Here is a 21,364-nt window from a genome sequence, read left to right as displayed (position 1 = left end):
AAAACACTGTTAAAAACAAACACTGAGGAAATAACAACACTTTAATTGCAAACATTCTTAAACATTCTTTTCAAAACTATATCAAGTAACAGCAAAACTGCAACATTTTTAATGGAGATGAAAACATGAGAAGTAGAACTAAACTGCCAAACAAGTATGAGCAGTATTTGGAAATCAGCACGTGGATATTTCAATACAATATAAACATGTTAACTATAGTTACACATTAAAAGGTGAACGTGAACTGTTAATTAAAAGCTTAAGACATGTAGCTGTGCTGAATAACATTTCAACTAGGTTGGTACTAGTATGTAGTGTGTTTATCTGAGTTGAGGGAGCGTGATAAAGCACTCGTTTATCAGGTTATGGATTTGGTTTGAGCAGTGCATTCACCTCAGAGATGAACTGGCTGAGGTTTTCCAAGCATTTCTCCCTGATGTCCACCAGGTTCTGTTTCAGCGCTGTCAGGAGCTTCTGTTCCAGAGTCGGGTCCTTGGACACAAGCATCTTCACCACCATTCCCAAAGTCTCGCAGTCCTGTTTGTACAACTGGGAAAAGACGAACAGCTGTTGGACTCATCTGAGCTCTTAACACAAAGTGAGGTACTTCAAAAACGATAAATCAGATTATTACTTGTCTGGAGTGTAAGTCGGGTCTAGAGTCATTTCTGCGATATTTTCAAAGCTGATTGTGGTTGAAAATCAGTGGGATTCTTAGGAGTAGATTAAGTATGGTGACATTGTAGGTGAATTAAAATGTGGGAAATTTAGGGAGCTTTCTTGGAAATTCATTGGTTGCTTGTTCTGTGCAAGTCTATTAATGCGAATTTAGCTGATCTATGAAAATGATAAACGGGACAAACTGTTTGTTGGCAGGAGATCTCTCTGGTTTCTCTAACATGAGCATTGCTTCTTAAGAGCTTGACAAAGCAGTCTCTCTGTGTACTATACGACACTTTGACCTCCGGCGAGTAAGTCATTTGGCTGTAAACTTAACAGCCGTGCGCTTGGAGGCCAGAGACTATGGGAAAATGTCCAGTAACAGGTGTGTGACAGTGTGTTTGCATGGAGACCTAAAGGCAGGAGAAGTGTTGAAGCTAGTTAGAACTGCAAAGTTATTTCACACCAGACTTTAAAGGCCAACAAATTCTCCCCGAGTTTAAAGACGTGCAAAAATTGTGCTTAAAAGGTTTATTATGCCCTGCACATGTCCCGAGTGTGACGTCCAAGACCAGCGGACGAGGTGCGATCGGCTTTTATTTGATCTGTGCTGTAGGAAAGGTCTGGAGTTCATGCACATGAATGCACATTAACACATCCTTTCAGGTTTTAAAGGAGCGTTTCGGTTTAGCTCTTTCAACTTCGACTCATCTCTTGATTTAAATATGTGAATATTGTTCAGAAACACTTGCTTGTTGTGTAAAGTTAGATACCATACTTCATCTTCTTGATGAACTTACCCACAGCCATCTATTAAACACTGTTATATTAGTAAACTCCATTCACGGGAATTGCCAACACAATCTCATGGCGATTCAAAACTTTTTTACGCTTTGGCGAACTGGTGGCCACTTTAGATGACTTCGTACAATCTCATTTTTGTACAAATTGCATGATCTGCTCACGCCCCATTAGCAGTTAGGTTTAGCGGTGGAGTCATGCTTTTTCCCAAAAAAAATAAGCATTTTTGCATATTCGCATAATTTAAATTCATATGAAATCACCACCTTGTAAAATAGTTATATTTTCTCAGGGTTGGAATTACAATACCAGAAGTTCACCAGAAGTACACTACAAAAAAATTTTTTTCTTAGTATTTTTGTCTCGTTTTCCAGCACAAATCTAATCATTCATCAAGATAAATTTACTGGAGAAGCAACATGACTGAAGATTTTAAGTCTTGTTTCTGAGTTTGTGCGTAAAACAAGAACAGATATCTGCCAATGGAGTCAGAGAGAAGATAAACTTGTTCTCCCTTTTAATTAAGTTCATATGTCTCTTCATATTTTAAGTTTAAACTTGCTACTTTTTGATGATTTTTCCTTCATGTCTTTAGTCATTTTGCTTCTTCTCCAGTAAATGTTTTCCAGGAGAAATATCTAAACATTCTAAAATCAAGATACAAGGCAAAAATATCATTTTTTTGCAGTATAGTCCCACCACTAAAAGAGCAATTAAGACTAAAAATATCAAATAAAAGAGAAAACGAAGGGCTGAGTGCTAATTAAGTTCTGACACAAATGCTGTTGATGGAGCTGAACTTATATTGAATGTGAAATCATCTTTTAACAGAAAAAAAGTACAAGCGCTTCATTGTAAGGGAGCATGAGAAAAGCATAAAATTACAAGGTCTGATGGGTTAATCCTCTTTGACCAACATCATAAAGCATCCGCAGATTTGAGCCACATCTCAGAAACCGCTTTATAATCGAGAGCTTTTGGGTCTAGAGATGAATAATTCCACACAATCACCCTGGAGCTCTTCTGACATCTGAGCTCCAGCCAGGCAAGGATATTCCCTCAGAGAAACAATATAAACCGGAGAAATGTTCACGTTTATTCGGGAGCATCAGGGGAAGGGCTGGACAGCGTGACTGGTTATTTTTGCTGGAAATTCAACCCCAGTTTTTAATGATAATTCTTAGAGAGAGAGAGAGATAATCTGTCTATTTGAACACAAAACTAAACAAGAGAAAAGGAAGCGAGGAGGATAAACATAAACCTGCTCTGGTACACAAACCCTTCTAAGATAGAGGTTTAGGTTCAAAGGTTAAGTCTAATCAGAGCCGCTCAGGACCGGAAATGGCCATTTATTCAGCGTTTAGGTTGAGGACTCTGTCGCTGGTTAATCTGAACGCCAGAGGAAAAGCAGAAGCGCTCAGATTACTGAAGTGGACGAGGTCTGGTTCCTCTTATCCACAGCGTTCAGGCGCTCAGGTCCAGTTTAAAAACAGCGCAGAGATTGGAGGAGGTCTGGGCTCACTCAAAGATGAGCCAAGAAGAACAAAACGCCTGAGAAAGAGAAGACATGACAGGAAAACCAAAGATATTCAGGGTTTGAGACCAATTATCTTGAACTATCGATCTTACTTTTAACGTAAAAGTGAATGCGGTCATTTTTAGCTTGAATATTCAAGGCTTGAACAGAGCATTATTCTGCTTGATAATGGTATGATATATATGAGTATATAGAATAGGTCATCTTTAACAATTTAGCTACCTAAGCAAACATCTCTCACTAACCCAAGGGAACGTGTAGTTACTTGTCTCAACTTGGTTAAACGCTGGAGATTCCCACAAGCACGTAATGAGCAGGTTTCCACCCGTCTGCCAGTTACGGCTTCAGACTCAATTAGAGGACGTTGTTCTGGGAGCCTGTGGCGATGTCTGAAGAGTTATTACACCTCCCAGATCCCAACGCAAATCCAGCGGGTTTCGGTGTTCTGGCGCATGACCGCATTCAAAACGCCGAATCCTGCTGAGTTTCTCAGGAGCTCAAAGAGCGTCGGGAGGTTTCATGTCTCGCTGGCAAACGAGTGTGTGTGTGTGTGTGAGCGTCCTGGAGCTCATCTGCTGTCAGAGCTCTTAGAATCAGAGATTGGCACATGTACACTATCAGTCAAAAGTTTGGGATCAGTAAGATTTTTTATGTTTCTGAAAGAGTCTCCTCTGCTCACCAATGCTGCATTTAATTGATTAAAAAAAAAATAATACTAATAATAATATATATATATATATATATATATATATATATTATTCCAGTGTAAATCATCTGTTTTCTATGTGAATATACAGTAAAGTGTAATTTATTCCTGTGATCAAAGCTGAATGTTCAGCTTCATTACTCCAGTCTTCAGTGTCACATGATCCTTCAGAAATCACTCTAATATGAGGATCTGATGCTCTAGAAACATTTATGATTATTATCAGTGTTGAAAACAGTTGTGTACATTTTTATTTCAGGATTCTTTGAAGAATAGAAAGTTCAGAAGAACTGCATTTATCTGAAATAAAAATCTTTTGTAAAATTTAACACTACATCAAAAGTTTGGGGTCAGTAAGGATTTATTATTTTATTTTTTGAGGGAAATAAATAAAATAAATCAATACTTTTATTCATCAAGAATGCATTAAATTGGTCAAAAGTTACAGTAAAGACTCTATTTCAAATTTATTTTATATTCATCAAAGAATCCTGAAAAAATAGTAAACAACTGTTTTCAACACTGATAATAATCATAAATGTTTCTTGATCATCAAATCCTCATATTAGAGTGATTTCTGAAGGATCATGTGACACTGAAGACTGGAGTAATGATGCTGAACATTCAGCTTTCATCACAGAAATAAATTACATTTCAGCATAAAAATTTAAATAGAAAACAGTCATTTTAAATTGTCATGATATTTAACAATATTACTGTTTCTTTTTTTGTATTTTCGATCAAATAAACGCAGCCTTGGTGAGCAGAAGAGACTTCTTTTAAAAACATTAAAACTCTTACCGATCCCAAACTTCTGACTGGAAGTGTACATGTTGAAGGTGTCTGAATAAATGTTGGTTTGACTGTACGTGACCCTGACATTTCAGTGTTTCACTGTCATCTGGACTAGTCTACATGTTTCCACAGCTCTCTCTCCTCCTCGGGTGATTGTATTTTCACCCGAATTACGTCATTCTCTGTCTCTTCGAAATAGCTGAATCAACAGCGATAATAAACACTCAACTTAAATTACAATCATTTCTTGCAGCATTACAGGATCTTGTAAACCCCAAAGTAAAGCCACAAGTAATTATAATAAAACAATGACATAAAAAAGAAAACAAAAGCTTGTGTTCGCGACGAACAGAGGAAGTTCTCCACCCCAGAGAGGATCTGTATTTATAGTGGTGATATTTACCAGTGCATGCTGGGAAGGTTTGTTAAAGGGAGGAAAGGTTTGACCCCGGTGTGCTTTTGTTTGGCATGGAAGGGTTTGCGTTGTTTCAATCGGAGAGAGAGAGAAAGACGTGATGTGGAGGTCTGATAACAGGACCACACAAACAGGAGACCCAACTGTACAACACACTGGGAAAGCAATGGTCTGTGACACAGTACAAATAAAACACACAACTGTGGCAGCAAGTGAAGCGTCGTGCTCAAACACACACTCCCAACAAGCGGAGGTCTGTCGCAATCACTGAGCGGGGGGCAATTATTCGAGGGCTGGAACACATTAGGGAATATTAGGAGGCATTTTATCACTGAGGGTCTAATAGGGCCGGGTGGATGTGTGTCGTTGAGGACGACTGGAGTGATGGATGGAGTCTGAGCACAATCATTCCCAGCTCACGAGATGTGGTGTGTTGTACAGTCTAACCAAACATTATTCAGACACCAGATATCATTTTCTCTGTTAGTGTGTGCAGGACACTATAGTTCATTTCTGTAAGTGAGGAGAGCAAAATAAAGTAAACTGTGACATGTTATACACAAATATTCTTCATACAGTGACTACCAGTGACATTTATAATACAACAATGATCCAGACACTTTGAGCTGATCATGTTTTGCTGAAGTGTGTTTTCTTTAATTGCTAATGCTCTTTTTACACACAGACTGAACACAATGAAGCATTGCTTGGTGATTGGTTGAGCTAAACTGGTATTATCTAATTGTGTAGTTAAATTTAACAGCTGACAGATATTCAACATAATTCATGTGTGAGACAGTCTAACAGAAGGACGGACAAAACCAGTCAAATATCAACTGAGCTCTGCTCATATTTTATTACCATTTTCTAAACTATAGCGAATAAACTGATAATGTGAGAAATGTTGAAGGTGTCTGATATATATTGTGGTATGACTGTAGCTCACAGTCTTCGAAACACAAAAGGGAAGTGAGGAAATCATATAAACCATGGCGAACGCACCTTCTCGATGTCCTGAGCTCTGTTTTTGATGGCCTGAGCGCACTGTTCTTCCACTGTCGGCTCCTCCGGGTCTCCGCCCAAACCGGGAATCACATCCAGGTCGGAGAAAAATATCTGCAACACAGGAGATTTATTCCACTGAACATGCTGAACTCTGATAAACAGCTGTTCTGTGGCTTCTAGGATGTTTAATGAGAAAATGATGTTCTTCGTCAGTATTTTTGTCGTCTTTTCCAGTACAAATATCTTACTTTGTGCTTCAAGTTTGGTTCAGCTTAGACACTGCGTTTAGCAGCTATAGGTCAACTCGTAAAAATTGGCATCCTTAATTAGTGTATAACTATGCCAATGCTTTGACTAATCAAAATTCTTTTGATGGCTTTCTGCCAGCACTGTTCTTGGCTGATGTGTGCCAATTTTGGGGTAGATCGGACCCTCGACCTAGGCGGAGTTTGAAAAAGTACGTTTTTAGGAAAATTCAAAATGGCGGGAAAATTGTATAGGCAGAAATTGAGATTGCCTCCCTCTGAGCATTTATTATTGATTTCTGAGCATATCAAGAATCAGTTTTTCTCTGTTAGGGTTCTTGGGTTGTGTAACGCCACATCACAGGTTCTTCAGATCAGTGTGTTGGTTTCTAGTTTGTTAGAAGCACCAGCACATGAAGGTTTATAACAAACTGTGAACAAACGAGTGTATTCTATGGCAAAGATTGTTTCAGTCACTCAGTATGTATTTTAATAATGTTAAAATAATATGTATGAATGTCGGTATGTACTTATGCATTTGGTTGCGAGTGCAGTGCGCTTACAGAGAGACTCCGCCCATACGCTCTTCTGATTGGCTGTGATTTGTGATTGATTTGGTTGCGAGTACAGAGACTCCGCCCACATGGTCTTCTGATTGGCTGTGATTTAGGATTGATTTGGTTGCGAGTGCAGAGAGACTCCACCCACACACTCTTCTGATTGGCTGTGATTTGTGATTGATTTGGTTGCGAGTACAGAGACTCCGCCCACATGGTCTTCTGATTGGCTGTGATTTAGGCTTGATTTGGTTGCGAGTGCAGAGAGACTCCACCCACACACTCTTCTGATTGGCTGTGATTTGTGATTGATTTGGTTGCGAGTACAGAGACTCCGCCCACATTGTCTTCTGATTGGCTGTGATTTGTGATTGATTTGGTTGCGAGTGCAGAGAGACTCCGCCCACACACTCTTCTGATTGGCTGTGATTTGTGATTAATTTGATTGCGAGTGCAGGGCGCTTACAGAGAGACTCCGCCCACACACTCTTCTGATTGGCTGTGATTTGTGATTAATTTGATTGCGAGTGCAGTGCGCTTACAGAGAGACTCCGCCCACACACTCTTCTGATTGGCTGTGATTTGTGATTAATTTGATTGCGAGTGCAGTGCGCTTACAGAGAGACTCCGCCCACACACTCTTCTGATTGGCTGTGATTTTTGATTAATTTGATTGCGAGTGCAGTGCGCTTACAGAGAGACTCCGCCCACACACTCTTCTGATTGGCTGTGATTTTTGATTAATTTGATTGCGAGTGCAGTGCGCTTACAGAGAGACTCCGCCCACACACTCTTCTGATTGGCTGTGATTTTTGATTAATTTGATTGCGAGTGCAGTGCGCTTACAGAGAGACTTCGCCCACACACTCTTCTGATTGGCTGTGATTTGTGATTGATTTGGTTGCGTGTGCAGAGAGACTCCGCCCACACACTCTTCTGATTGGCTGTGATTTGTGATTGATTTGGTTGCGTGTGCAGAGAGACTCCGCCCACACTCTCTTCTGATTGGCTGTGATTTGTGATTAATTTGATTGCGAGTGCAGTGCGCTTACAGAGAGACTCCGCTCACACACTCTTCTGATTGGCTGTGATTTGTGATTGATTTGGTTGCGTGTGCAGAGAGACTCCGCCCACACACTCTTCTGATTGGCTGTGATTTGTGATTAATTTGATTGCGAGTGCAGTGCGCTTACAGAGAGACTCCGCCCACACACTCTTCTGATTGGCTGTGATTTGTGATTAATTTGATTGCGAGTGCAGTGCGCTTACAGAGAGACTCCGCCCACACACTCTTCTGATTGGCTGTGATTTTTGATAGGTATGTTTGAGCAGAAGCGATCGATACCTTGCTGGCTGATGCCGACGTGTGTGGAGAATCTTCTTTGGATCCTCCAGGGAGATCACCGGATGGCCCGAGTTTCTCTGCAGTCACAGAGAGACAGTGAAGAACATCAGGAGAAACAGTTGCTCTTAAAACTCCAAATCTTTAAATGTCTAACTGAGCAGAAAAGAAAAAAGAATCCGTCATCAACACCATCAGAGCCATCCTTGTATAAATTAATTGTCGAACATCATCCGCGTCGGAGAAGCGTGTTTATGTTTGCGTTCCCAAGTTTGAGATGTTTCTCTCTATGACGGCGCAAAGAAAGTTCAGTCCGATTCCAGGGTTTTCCAGGTGCAACTGAAAAGCATGATGTTTATTTCTGTTTTTTATTTATGTTTTAATTTGATTGAATAGAATGCAATTATAAAATATTTTTATAGAGTCTTGCTTCTGACTCAAGCTGAGTGCTGGAAGACAAGGAGTGTTAGGGAAACCTGTTTGGAAGCAGTGATTATTGTAGATCAAATCATTCAAAAATATCAAATATTAAAGTCATGAAACACATTAAACTACCACTGAATATTTATTCGATAATTTGGGATGATCAAAACTTTTGACTTAATTTTAAGATTTATTATTTTAAGTATTGTAAGTATTATTTTAATTGGAAAGGTGCACATTCTTAAGAGTAAATATTAAAATTTATATACATTTAAAGCATATTTGAAACATTATCTGTTAGAAACTATTTAAAGAGTTCGATTAGGTAGAAAATAAAAAATAAAAATTGTTTTGTTTTTTCCACTGTAATAATGAGTAAGTTATTAATTACATAACTTTTTTTTGTAAGTCTAAATGCTCAGGTAAGCTCTACTCTGTGTAATATTTTTAGTAATTTAATTGGTATATTTATATATATATATATATATCTCCACATGCTAACATGTTTTGCTTGATCCGGACCTGCATCCCAGCACAATCCCGACGTCTGTGGACATTCCCTGCTTTCATGTGTGCGTTAATGAGCGTCGAGACAGAAGAAACGGCTTCTGTTGGCTCAGGTTTTATTGTGTCTGTAAAAGTGAGGCGACACATTCCTCCTGTATGAGTGATGATGATGATGGGAACAAAACACAGGCCTGTTGTGAGCCGACCCTCTTAACACCAAATAAATAACGACTTTAAAGTTCACAGGCTAAAAAAAGACCCTTAACTGGGACGTCCTGTGACTGGACCAATTAAACCAGCTAACCTGAAGAACTGAAGCCCAGATATTCTACGAATCTTAAACGTGTCCAGATACTGTGGTTTAAGTTGTGTGTGAATGTATATGAAGATTTTTATGTTTTATTTTTTTCTACAATATTTACTAAATGTCGCCTCTGCAATTAATTGAAATAAAATATTTGTTTAATTTTATTTAGTGAATGATGATAACCTTGATCTGGAGAGGGATTTATAAACTTCCTAGCATCAAGTGTTCTGATAGAAAGGCAAGCGACAGAAAGCTGAAGAAATGAGAGGATCTGAGTCATTAAATCTGTGAAGACAAGGGAAGGGGAGTATAATGTAGAGACGGGTGAGTTATCAGCTGACCTGGCTGGTTCTCGGGGCGAGTGGCGCTGATGTTCTGCTGGTGTTTGGGGACTCGGGGCGATCTGGATCTGAACCTGGATCTGAATCTGGATCTGGATCTGACACCATCACCATCAGCCCTGATCACACATCAACAGTTCTGTCAGCACCACTATCGTCAAATACGACTGACATTTAGCATACGGTTTGGACTGGCGGTCTGGTTCTGTTCTGGGCAGCCTAGCATGGATAAGAGCAGCAATAACAGAAACAGAGCAGAACCAACATGAACGTATGCAGATCATTAATTAATAATGATTTTAATCACTACGCCCAATTCTTCACATGAACAAGGGTTTTCCTGGTGTGTGTGTGTGTGTGTGTTGCTCACTCTCGGTCCAGGATCATGATGGCCTGTAGCAGTGCGTCCTCTCCTGGAGAACAGGGTAACCTTTGACCTCTGACCACAGGCTGAGAGGTCACTGCACCGCCACTCCTGCATACAGACATGAAAATAATCTACTTTATGTTTTTAAAGAGCTCATTAAAGCAACACTAAGGAACTGTTCCTCTGCGGTCCCCCTACAGGTTGGAAGTGGAATTGTCCATTACCGCTGTCGTAAATAATTCCGCCGCCCGCAGCCGACTGTCACACACACACTCGCTGTTTATCCAGCACCGGCTTTGGAATGAACGATGTCCACAGACAAGGTAGAGTATGATGCATGATTTCATGAAAGCATGATGTATTGCGACATCAGAAACGAAGAAAAACTAAATAATGACTATTGTAACGCTTGCCGTAAAGCAAGTCAGATTTGTAGTTTTCTTATGTCTCATTCGGACTACAGAAACGCGACCCGGTTTGGCAAACTTGCATGGTGTGGTTACAGCCGATATGGGGACGCAAAGCGAACCCTGAAGTGCCTTTCACCCTGTTACGACTTGATGAACCACTGATACGATTTTGGAAACATTATTTTAAGGTAAAAAATGCTTTAAGAGAGTCAGACAGATATTAACAGGTCATTTACTTATTTAAAAAAAAGAAATCTTTATTTAGCTTTCAAATAAGCAAACACTTGAACACACGTGAGGCCCCGAATATAAATATATCATTTTTAAACATAATCTAATAAACATAAAATAATAAAAATGTATATAATATATAATTCTGCATTATGACTGGTTTGATGAGGGACAAATGTAAGCGCTTCTGTGCGATTCATTACGAGTGTTTGGACCAGTGCTGATCCTGAGGAAACACACACACAGTTTGATCAGTGTGTGAGCTGTGATGAAGCCGCTGAGCTCTGCAGAGACGAAGGTGTCCGGTGGCTAATGCGGGGTAAGTCGGGCCAAGCCCTCAGCTTCTCCTCCACCGCTAATTTGATTGTTTGTTTTAGGAGTTCAGCCGGGCTTTTAAGTTCTCTGGAGCCTGTCGGGCCACGGGACGCTGACCTCTGACCTCTGACCTCTGGCCAGACAGACCAGCAGACGTGAGAGGATCATCCTTCTACACATCAGAGGTAGAAATCTTACTCATTATATTCAATTGGGATTTATTTTTATGTTTTTAGAATTCATTTTAATGTTATTTATATATTATTATAGTTTTTATTTATATTTTGAATTGCGTTTTATTTTGATATTTTCAGAATTCATTTAAATTGAATAATATTTATATACTATTGTAGTTTTTTATATTTTGAGTAAGGTTTTATTTTTATATTTTCAGTTTCATTTAAATTTAATTTTTTTATTTTGAATAAGGATTTTTTTTCAGTTTTCATTTAAATTGATTATATTTATATCATAGTTTTTATTTATATTTGTGAATTAGGTTTTATTTTTATATTTTCAGAATTCACTTTAATATTATTATTTACTTGTTATCAGCCGTAAACGAGCCGCCGCTGAACTCAGACCCGAACACACACACACACACACACACACACACACACACACACACACACACACACACACACACACACACACACACACACACACACAGAACACAGAGGAGTTTAATAACTGTGTTGTGTGTTTATTATACATATAATAATACATATATTATATATCAAATTCGCTAATGAATCATTCTGAATGACTCAGTGATTCTCTCGAACCGATTCCCAAAGCACTGGTAAATGAGAGAGTGAATCATATGGATAAATAGAAATAAAATAAAATATATAAGAAATGTAAACTTACTTGCTAAGCCAACATTTCTCATTTTCATTAACGTTAAGTTGAAGCACTAAAACTGAAATAAAAGTTAAAAACGATAAAAAATAAATGAAATGGCAAACCTTTAACTGAAATTAAAATGAAAACAGAAAATAAAAACAAATATATAAAAATATTAATAAAAACTATAATAGTATATGGATGATAGTAAAATAACACTGATGCCTGTATATTCCGTCTGTGAAATCATGAGTCTTTTATGGACAGGGATTGTGGTCATAAATCTACAATTATTTCTCCTGATGTTTTGTGGTTTTATTTTCTGATGAGAAATTAATTTCAATATGTGTTCAAGTTAAAGTACTTTAATACAGTGGATGTGCTCATATACACTATTGCACAAGCATTTTACAAAATTTAGAGAATTTTGCAATTTAATTAATGAATGATTAAAGTGTACGGACTGATGGTCAAACGGTGTGTGTGTGTGTGTGTGTGTGTGTGTGTGTGTGTGTGTGTGTGTGTGTGTGTGTGTGTGTCTCACCTTAGATGTTCCTGTGGTCGATCCTCATGCTGTGTGTTACAGAAATACAGCGCCTCCTGCTGGAGAAACTACAGTCAGTCACACACACACACACACACACACACACACACACACACACACTGATATTTATTCTAAGATATTCTAAGTCTCCACGTCAGGAATATTAGATCAGTTAATAAAGCTGTATTATCATCAGCACAAACATCTCAACATTCTTAATCAAGACTCATTTACTGGAGAAGAACAACGACTGGAGATATTAAGACTTGCTTTCTGAAAAATGCATCAAATAAAGAACACATATCTGCCGTATTCTAGTTTTAAGCACAAACTCACTTTCTTGATTCAGAAAGCAAGTCTTTATATCTCCAGTCGTTGTTCTTCTCCAGTAAATGAGTCTTGATTAAGAATGTTGAGATGTTTGTGCTGATGATAATACAGCTTTATTAACTGATCTAATATTCCTGACGTGGAGACTTAGAATATCTTAGAATAAATATCAGTGTGTGTGTGTGTGTGTGTGTGTGTGTGAGTGTGTGTGTGTGAGTGTTTGTGTGTGTGTGTGTCTCACCCTGTGGTACAGCAGTGTGTCTCTGTGTCCCTGTGATCTCTCGCTGTGATGAGTGTGTGTGTGTGTGTGTGTGTGTGTGTGTGTCTCACCCTGTGGTACAGCAGTGTGTCTCTGTGTCCCTGTGATCTCTCGCTGTGATGAGTGTGTGTGTGTGTGTGTGTGTGTGTGTGTGTCTCACCCTGTGGTACAGCAGTGTGTCTCTGTGTCCCTGTGATCTCTCGCTGTGATGAGTGTGTGTGTGTGTGTGTGTGTGTTTGTGTGTGTGTGAGTGTGTCTCACCCTGTGGTACAGCAGTGTGTCTCTGTGTCCCTGCGATCTCTCGCTGTGATGAGTGTGTGTGTGTGTGTGTGTGTGTGTCTCACCCTGTGGTACAGCAGTGTGTCTCTGTGTCCCTGTGATCTCTCGCTGTGATGAGTGTGTGTGTGTGTGTGTGTGTGTGTGTGTGTGTGTGTGTGTGTTTGTGTGTGTGTGAGTGTGTCTCACCCTGTGGTACAGCAGTGTGTCTCTGTGTCCCTGCGATCTCTCGCTGTGATGAGTGTGTGTGTGTGTGTGTGTGTGTGTCTCACCCTGTGGTACAGCAGTGTGTCTCTGTGTCCCTGCGATCTCTCGCTGTGATGAGTGTGTGTGTGTGTGTGTGTGTGTGTCTCACCCTGTGGTACAGCAGTGTGTCTCTGTGTCCCTGCGATCTCTCGCTGTGATGAGTGTGTGTGTGTGTGTGTGTGTGTGTGTGTCTCACCCTGTGGTACAGCAGTGTGTCTCTGTGTCCCTGCGATCTCTCGCTGTGATGAGTGTGTGTGTGTGTGTGTGTGTGTGTCTCACCCTGTGGTACAGCAGTGTGTCTCTGTGTCCCTGCGATCTCTCGCTGTGATGAGTGTGTGTGTGTGTGTGTGTGTGTGTGTGTGTGTGTGTGTCTCACCCTGTGGTACAGCAGTGTGTCTCTGTGTCCCTGTGATCTCTCGCTGTGATGAGTGTGTGTGTGTGTGTGTGTGTGTGTGTGTGTGTGTGTGTGTGTCTCACCCTGTGGTACAGCAGTGTGTCTCTGTGTCCCTGTGATCTCTCGCTGTGATGAGTGTGTGTGTGTGTGTGTGTGTGTGTGTGTGTGTGTGTGTGTGTGTCTCACCCTGTGGTACAGCAGTGTGTCTCTGTGTCCCTGTGATCTCTCGCTGTGATGAGTGTGAGTGTGTCCTGCATCTCCTCTGTCACACTGAGCGGGGCGTTTGCTCACGACTCTCACTCTGCGATGCGGCGCCTGAGAATGAAGATCTCTGAGCATCAGGGGCCTAAAACACACACTACTGAAGCAGAAGAAGGTGTGTGTGTGTGTGTGTGTGTGTGTGTGTGTGCTCTTACAGCTGTTCCGCTGTATCTCTCATAGATCCGTCTGATGCTGAGCTCCCTGTACGTCACTGAAACACATTCACAATCACATCACTTCCCGTCCGCCACGTTCACAATCACATCACTTCCTGTCCGCCACGTTCACAATCACATCACTTCCTGTCCGCCACGTTCACAATCACATCACTTCCTGTCCGCCACTGGAACACACTGATCTGTCACTCATAACTCATCTGATGTTGATATGAAGAGTTCAGACACTCACTGATGATGATCTGGATCCTCTCGCACGGTAAACTGCAGCTTGAGGAGAAACATATGCTTTTATTAGTTATATCCTGAAGATCAACATCAGCATAACGCTGACTTTACTAACAACATACTGTCACTGTCATACACTAATAATCTTCAGATCGTGTAAGAGGCTTCATTATGTTTCTTTACGTTTATGTTATCTGATGACGAGGGATGATAATACAGAGATTACACAATTATAATGAGTTATCTGTGGTATTCTGTAAACTATAGTTACTACGGTGAATTTAACATATTAAAATATGATTTTGCCACTTTTGAATAACTTATATTTACATGAATTCACCGTACATTCATGTGCTAACACTCTACAACAAGATTTCATTGTTTTACATTAGTTAATACATTTACTAACAACTAACGTTTTTACAGCATTTAATATTTGTTCATAAAATGTTCATGTTAGTTCACATTAATGTTAACAGATTCAACTTTTGATCTTATACATCAGTATAGATGTATATAAGTAAAGTGATAATTATGTTATTAATATAATTATATGATTATTACACGTGCACGTTTCTACAGCGGCTGCATTACGCCTATTATTACTTCACAGTTTACAAATACTATATGAATATAAGTTACCTCGTCAAAGTTTGATGTCGGTTGTAAAATCAGAAGTATAACTGTACTCGTTTTAATATTAATCAGTTCATCTTGGCACCTGATGATTAGCCTATTATTATTATTATTATGACGATGTTCTTCTTCAGCAGAAAGTGATTGATGAGAATCGGCGAGTGACTGTCGCCCCCTGCAGGACACACGCTATACTGTATACGCTATACTGTACACGCTATACTGTACAGAAGGACTATATTTTACATTATTTAAATGAAAACTCTGGGGAAAAAATAAGATTAATTTATTTTTGTAAATAATATTATAGATTATTACAAATAAAACAGCAGTGAGGTGAAAAAGTATGTTTGTAAAGTGGTAGTTAATCAAGATGGCTTGTTGGTGAAATTTTGCTAATTTAATGTGTGTACACACAAAAAAAAAAACATACTTTTTATGTAATGTTTTCTTCCCAAATTCATTTTTGGGGGTTATTTTTTCAGTGTTTGTGTAGTTTTATTTATTTATTTATTTTGCAAAACACACAGAGATGACATGTTTATGATGTACAACTTTGTATACAGACTACAAATTGTATTAACAATATGTTCAATGTCATCAGAATACAAATGAGAAAAGAAGAGTTAACAAAGAGCTGGAAGAAAACTGCAGTTTTAAGGAGAAAATACTCAGCAATTCTGTTTAATTATGAATTTACACATGGTTTGTCTTAAAGCGTATTAAAAACACCACATAGACACATAAACAAAGCTGGATTTACACCACAGGGGGGAATTTAACATTACTTAATTTATTATTTAGCCTAACTGTTTAGTTGAAATTCTGAAGATTTAGAAGTAGAAGTAAATGCGCTCTTTGTGGACCAGAAGAGCTATAGTTTACATAAAGAAAGCAGCGCTACATTACACACTGCGCTATTATATAGATTACACGGAGGTAATATGCAAGAAACTGCCGCAATATAAAAACCTACATTCAACATTTCATTATTCATCAGCAGATCAAAACCATCACTTGGTATAAATGTGGGCAGTGGCTATATTTACACTAAGTTTAATATATTCTAGGCTATATACTTATATTTGACACATATGTTCAGGCAGAACACAGTATAATAAAGCCTATCGACAAGATACATTTTGCCTGTTCGTCCGATCCACTACCTGTTCAATAAAGCACCTGATCAACGATACCTGTGTTCCTTCTCCTGTTGATCTGTGTCAGTTAATCACTTTAGCCAGATAACCATGTTAAATGTTGATTAACATCAAGACTTCCAGTGATAAAATTATAGGCTTTTTTCTGTTCTGCGCCCCAGAAAGCTTCCGCTATCCATTTTATTTATAGACTTAATGTCGGAGGTTGAGTAGTTGATATTTATATAATACATTTGTATCGGTTTTAACAAACAACTTTTGATTAGCCTATTTAAAGTTTTATTAAGGAGATTTTCAAATAATGAGTTCAGCTCAATGGCGCCCCCTCTCTGTGCACTTATATAACACTAAACAGCAGAAACGAAACTTACCACAGTGTCATCACTAGCCTACAGTTACTATATATATATATATATATAAAGATAATGTTGATTATTGTTTGTGTTAATTGTGAGCTGACTGCAGTACGGCTGATGGCCCGAGACACATCTCATAATACAGTTTGTTTTTCCGTACATGAAGGGACTTGAGCCTATAGATGCAGGGAACTCACCCAGCTGGAAATCCACATGCTAATGTTTGAGTTTAACTCTGAGTTTTGGAGAACCCTCTCTTTGTTTTGTTTTTTAAATTGTGAATAATGGAGATGTTTTTTTTTTTAGAAAATTGAGATAACTTTACTTATCTCTCCTTTTCTTGCAGAAATGTTTAATTGGACCTCTTATCTGGCTGGACCTATTTACACACACACGCACACACACACACACACTTGTTATCTTTATCTAAATTACACTAGACAGTTAATGTTATGTTCTGACATGTTCAGTGACACACTGCTCTACACACACTATACACACATCAAAAACTGTCAAATACTTTGGAAGTCTAAGAATCACATGGAGAAACTCTTTCTGTATCATTTCCCTAAAGTGGGCACTGGGCAGTGACTGATGTTGGATTAAACCGAGGAAGTGAAACTATCATCACTGTGAGCATCAGTGCAGTTACTACTAGATCCTGAGGGAATATAGTTAAAGTTCGAGCACATTCAACATGAGTTTCCAGATCCACTTTACAGATATTAGACACGGACTGGAGAGAAGAAGAGTTTCTGTGGCGAATTCAGAAGAGGAGCTCAGGAACACCACAGTGCAGGAGTTAAAGAGAAAACTCATTCCTGAAGACCAACGTAAGTCCAACACTTATGGGGCGCCGTTTGTAAAGCGGCTCACGCTGAAAATAACAGCAACATTTTGACACATTTAGCTTCAAACAATGTTTAAAAAACTGGTATTAATTTTTGACGGTCACTTTTTTACCACATTTACAACAATATTTGTCAACTTAGAGATATTTTAAATAGTTAAATCTAAATATTAAATGTTACACCTTAAATATAAATGCTAAATCTAAATCTAAATGTTAAATCTAAATCTAAATGTTAAATATAAATCTAAATCTAAATGTTAAATCTAAATATTAAATCTAAATCTAAATGTTAAATCTAAATGTTAAATGTTAAATCTAAATCTAAATGTTAAATCTAAATCTAAATATTAAATCTAAATCTAAATGTTAAATCTAAATGTTAAATCTAAATCTAAATGTTAAATCTAAATGTTAAATCTAAATGTTAAATCTAAATCTAAATCTAAATGTTGAATCTAAATATAAATGTTAAATCTAAATGTTAAACTAAATGTTGAATCTAAATCTAAATGTTAAATCTAAATCTAAATGTTGAATCTAAATGTTTGGGTTGAAACTAAATATTTAACTAATATGCAAATTCAAAATGCCGGTAACAGGAAGTGCCAAAATAAAAGCTCGAGGTGGTCAGTGTGTGTTTATAGCATGGTTTATAGTGTCAAATAACGAATAAAAACCATCTCATCCGAGGAAATGGACTCTTGGACATAGATTATCGTGATAATAACTACCTAAAATAATAAACACGTTTGGAGAAACTGTATTTGAAGAGTAGGCTAGTGTCACTTTTATGAAAAGTGCGGGACTTATGACCTGTAGCCATAATAGCCAGCCACTAGGGGGCTCACTTTGACTGAATGTCATGTCATTACTCTGTCATCACGAGACTCTACAGTTTCTCCAAACGTGTTTATTATTTTAGGTAGTTATTATCGTTATATTATAGTTATTATTATGAGATGGTTTTTATTCATTATTTGACACTATAAACCATGCTATAAACACACACTGACCACCTCAAGCTTTTATTTTGGCACTTCCGGCATTTTGAATTTGCATATTAGTTAAATATTTAGTTTCACCCAAAACATTTAGATTCAACATTTAGATTTAGATTCAACATTTAGATTTAGATTTAGATTTAACATTTAGATTTAACATTTAGATTTAGATTTAATATTTAGATTTAACATTTAGATTTAGATTTAACATTTAACATTTAGATTTAACATTTAGATTTAGATTTAACATTTAGATTTAGATTTAACATTTAGATTTAGATTTAACATTTAGATTTAGATTTAGCATTTAGATTTAATATTTAACATTTAGGTGTAACATTTAATATTTAGATTTAACTATTTAAAATATCTCTAAGTTGACAAATATTGTTGTAAATGTGGTAAAAAGTGACCGTCAAAAATTCATACCAGTTTTTTTTTTAACATTGTTTGAAGTTAAATGTGACAAAATGTTGCTGTTATTTTCAGCGTGAGCCGCTTTACAAACGGCGCCCCATAAACACTTCAGTCTTCTGTGTACATTAGCTAACATATGTGAAGGAGATTGTGATGTTAACACAGAAAATCTGTATTAAATGTAGATTCAGCTCTTATTAACAGAGAAGCCTGAGACTGAGACGTTAGCAAATAAATAACGTAATATTAATGAGGAAAACATGTGATTTGATTCATGTGTGTGTGTGTGTGTTTGTGTTCTCTGTTCCTCATTTTTCTTCCACAGTTGAAGACACTATACTTATCTGCCGCTTCAACACACTGGAGGATGAACACACACTGGGTTTCTACGGCATTAAACATGAGGATCATATTATAGCAGTGCGCCGTGGAGGTATGCATTATTTACACTAGTATCTGACATTATTAAAAGCATTTACTTATAGTCTTAAACTAACTGACCTTTTAATTTCAGCCACCTATTCAGTGACATCTGTGGAAATCTCTTCTCCTGGGCATTCGTCACCAGGTCAGTATCTCTTCAGAGTCTAAAGTCCACAAATACTTGTTTTCTCTATCAGTGGATTTGCATTACAAACATTTTTATAAAACATGTTTACAGCATTTATAAACATCAGGGTTTTTTAAATGAGTTTTGTGCTTCATTTTGACGTATATGAAGATGACGATGATGAAGATGAAGATAAAGGACTGACCAGGACTCGATCTATGGACATTATGATTCCGATGCAACAGACTGACCCGTCAAAGTTTTGATTATTATAGTTCTGTACAGCTTCACATAATCCACAGGTATCCTATATTCATACTGTCATCAGTTAAAGGAGAACTCCGGTCAATTTTAACATTGAGCTCATTTTTTTGTACATTTGGAGTGCTGTCAGTACAGAGAACAACAACAAAAATCGGTGTTGCCTACACCGTGTTATCCTCTTTTTAAAATTTGCACCCTGTTGACTTCAATGGGGCAAGATTTAAACCTGCTTTTAGCCTCTTAACATCCTTGATGTGTCATTACAAGTGCACAGGTCATGTGAGTGATTCCTTCTGAGTGAACACGAGTGAATCTGACTGCAGTAGATGTGAAAGATATAAAAATGATGTTATTTAAGCCAGCGCAAATACCTGTTTACATCCTGTTTTCGGTCAAAGTCCAAAGTAATCGATTGCCGAGTTCACGCGCGTGATCATAGGTAACTAAACCCATAGATATCATATAAAGGCTAGATGTCTTAAGGCGGAGTCACTTCCGGCATCACCGGCGGCCATCTTAGGACAGGGCTCTGTGAATTAAGGTGAGTGAGCAGCACGCACACAAATCCTCTTATCTCGCTGAAATCTGGACGGATTTACAAACGGTTTGGTTTCTTACAAACGTTATTAACGTGGCTATAATTCTGAATGCTTAAACATTTTGAAAATAATTATTCATATGTATGCAGTATAATAGCTACATCTCTGACGTCTATAACAAACCAAACCGTTTGAAAATCGGTAGAAAATGGAGCAAGTTATGGTTATTTAAAAGTACATGCACCATGTTACGAGTGAGCGAGCACCCTGTGGTAAGATGGCCGCCGTGTGCGGATGTCGAGCTCCATTGGCCAGCAGCGCGGACGAGACATCTAGCCTTTATATGATATCTATGACTAAACCTATGTGCGTGAACTCGGCAATCGACTACTTTGGACTTCAGCCGAAAACAGGATGTAAACACAGGTATTTGCGCTGGCTTAAATAACATCATTTTTATCCCTATCTTTCACATCTACTGCAGTCAGATTCACTCGTGTTCACTCAGAAGGAATCACTCACATGACCTGTGCACTTGTAATGACACATCAAGGATGTTAAGAGGCTAAAAGCAGGTTTAGTACTTGCCCCATTGAAGTCAACAGGGTGCAAATTTTAAAAATAGAATAACTCGGTGTAGGCAACACCGATTTTTGTCGTTGTTCTCTGTATTGACAGCACTCCAAATGTACAAAAAAATGGGCTCAATGTTAAAATTGACCGGAGTTCTCCTTTAAAGTGGCATATCTTTAAAATTAACTACTATTAACATTCACTCTCATATTCTCTTCTGAAGTCAGCCTTTTAATGTAAAATGGTCCTAAAAATAATATATAATAGTTATATGAACTGGTTTTGACATGCTGTGCATTTCCTGTATGTTTCTATGTATTCAAATGCAACAATTCTACATAGCCCTTTCTTTTACAGTTATTAAAACAATATTGAATTTTATTTTGTATGAATTTTCCCTTTGCCCTTCTAAACCGTTTTTGTGTAATTCATTTAATTCATTCCAATTTGCTTTAACATTGTCAGTTAAGAGTATATAGAGGTCCTGTGTT

At 38.0% G+C, this 21,364-nt stretch overlaps 2 protein-coding genes across 3 annotated transcripts; one reads left to right on the top strand and one right to left on the bottom strand.

The window, feature by feature from the left end:
- Positions 1-24: 24 nt before the first annotated feature.
- On the bottom strand, positions 25-15,302 carry LOC308684502 (uncharacterized protein). 2 transcript variants are annotated; one of them, XM_081355745.1, is made up of 10 exons: positions 15,167-15,302; positions 14,529-14,566; positions 14,276-14,331; positions 14,046-14,174; positions 12,355-12,422; positions 10,012-10,116; positions 9,642-9,760; positions 8,067-8,143; positions 5,917-6,030; positions 25-549 (listed from the first exon to the last, which is right to left on the bottom strand). In XM_081355745.1, coding segments are annotated over exons 2-10 (855 nt in total). In that variant the 5' UTR covers positions 14,530-14,566; positions 15,167-15,302; the 3' UTR covers positions 25-363. The 2 variants fall into 2 exon arrangements, with proteins under 2 accessions (XP_081211871.1, XP_081211872.1); XM_081355746.1 differs by having other exon boundaries at positions 12,355-12,410.
- Positions 15,303-17,344: 2,042 nt separating this feature from the next.
- LOC308684390 (uncharacterized protein) lies at positions 17,345-19,797 on the top strand. The gene is made up of 4 exons (XM_081355580.1): positions 17,345-17,509; positions 19,273-19,380; positions 19,462-19,515; positions 19,669-19,797. Exons 1-4 carry the CDS (start codon positions 17,374-17,376, stop codon positions 19,761-19,763), a joined length of 393 nt encoding a protein of 130 aa, XP_081211706.1. The 5' UTR covers positions 17,345-17,373; the 3' UTR covers positions 19,764-19,797.
- Positions 19,798-21,364: the final 1,567 nt, after the last annotated feature.

Source organism: Scardinius erythrophthalmus (assembly GCF_964197995.2).
Source record: "Scardinius erythrophthalmus genome assembly, chromosome: 24".
NCBI lineage: Eukaryota > Metazoa > Chordata > Actinopteri > Cypriniformes > Leuciscidae > Scardinius > Scardinius erythrophthalmus.
The sequence above is the reverse complement of the archived record's forward strand: the minus strand, read 5'-3'. Positions and strand labels throughout refer to the sequence as shown.

Coding starts and splice junctions, on each gene's coding strand:
- LOC308684502 (XM_081355745.1), bottom strand. Junction 10,117..12,354: donor CGACCACAGGAACATCTAAG/GTGAGACACACA, acceptor GTCTGTATGCAG/GAGTGGCGGTGCAGTGACCT. Junction 6,031..8,066: donor CGTCGGCATCAGCCAGCAAG/GTATCGATCGCT, acceptor CCTGTGTTGCAG/ATATTTTTCTCCGACCTGGA.
- LOC308684390 (XM_081355580.1), top strand. CDS start 17,374: ATGAGTTTCCAGATCCACTTTACAGATATTAGACACGGACTGGAGAGA. Junction 19,381..19,461: donor TATAGCAGTGCGCCGTGGAG/GTATGCATTATT, acceptor TTTTAATTTCAG/CCACCTATTCAGTGACATCT. Junction 19,516..19,668: donor TCCTGGGCATTCGTCACCAG/GTCAGTATCTCT, acceptor ACGTATATGAAG/ATGACGATGATGAAGATGAA.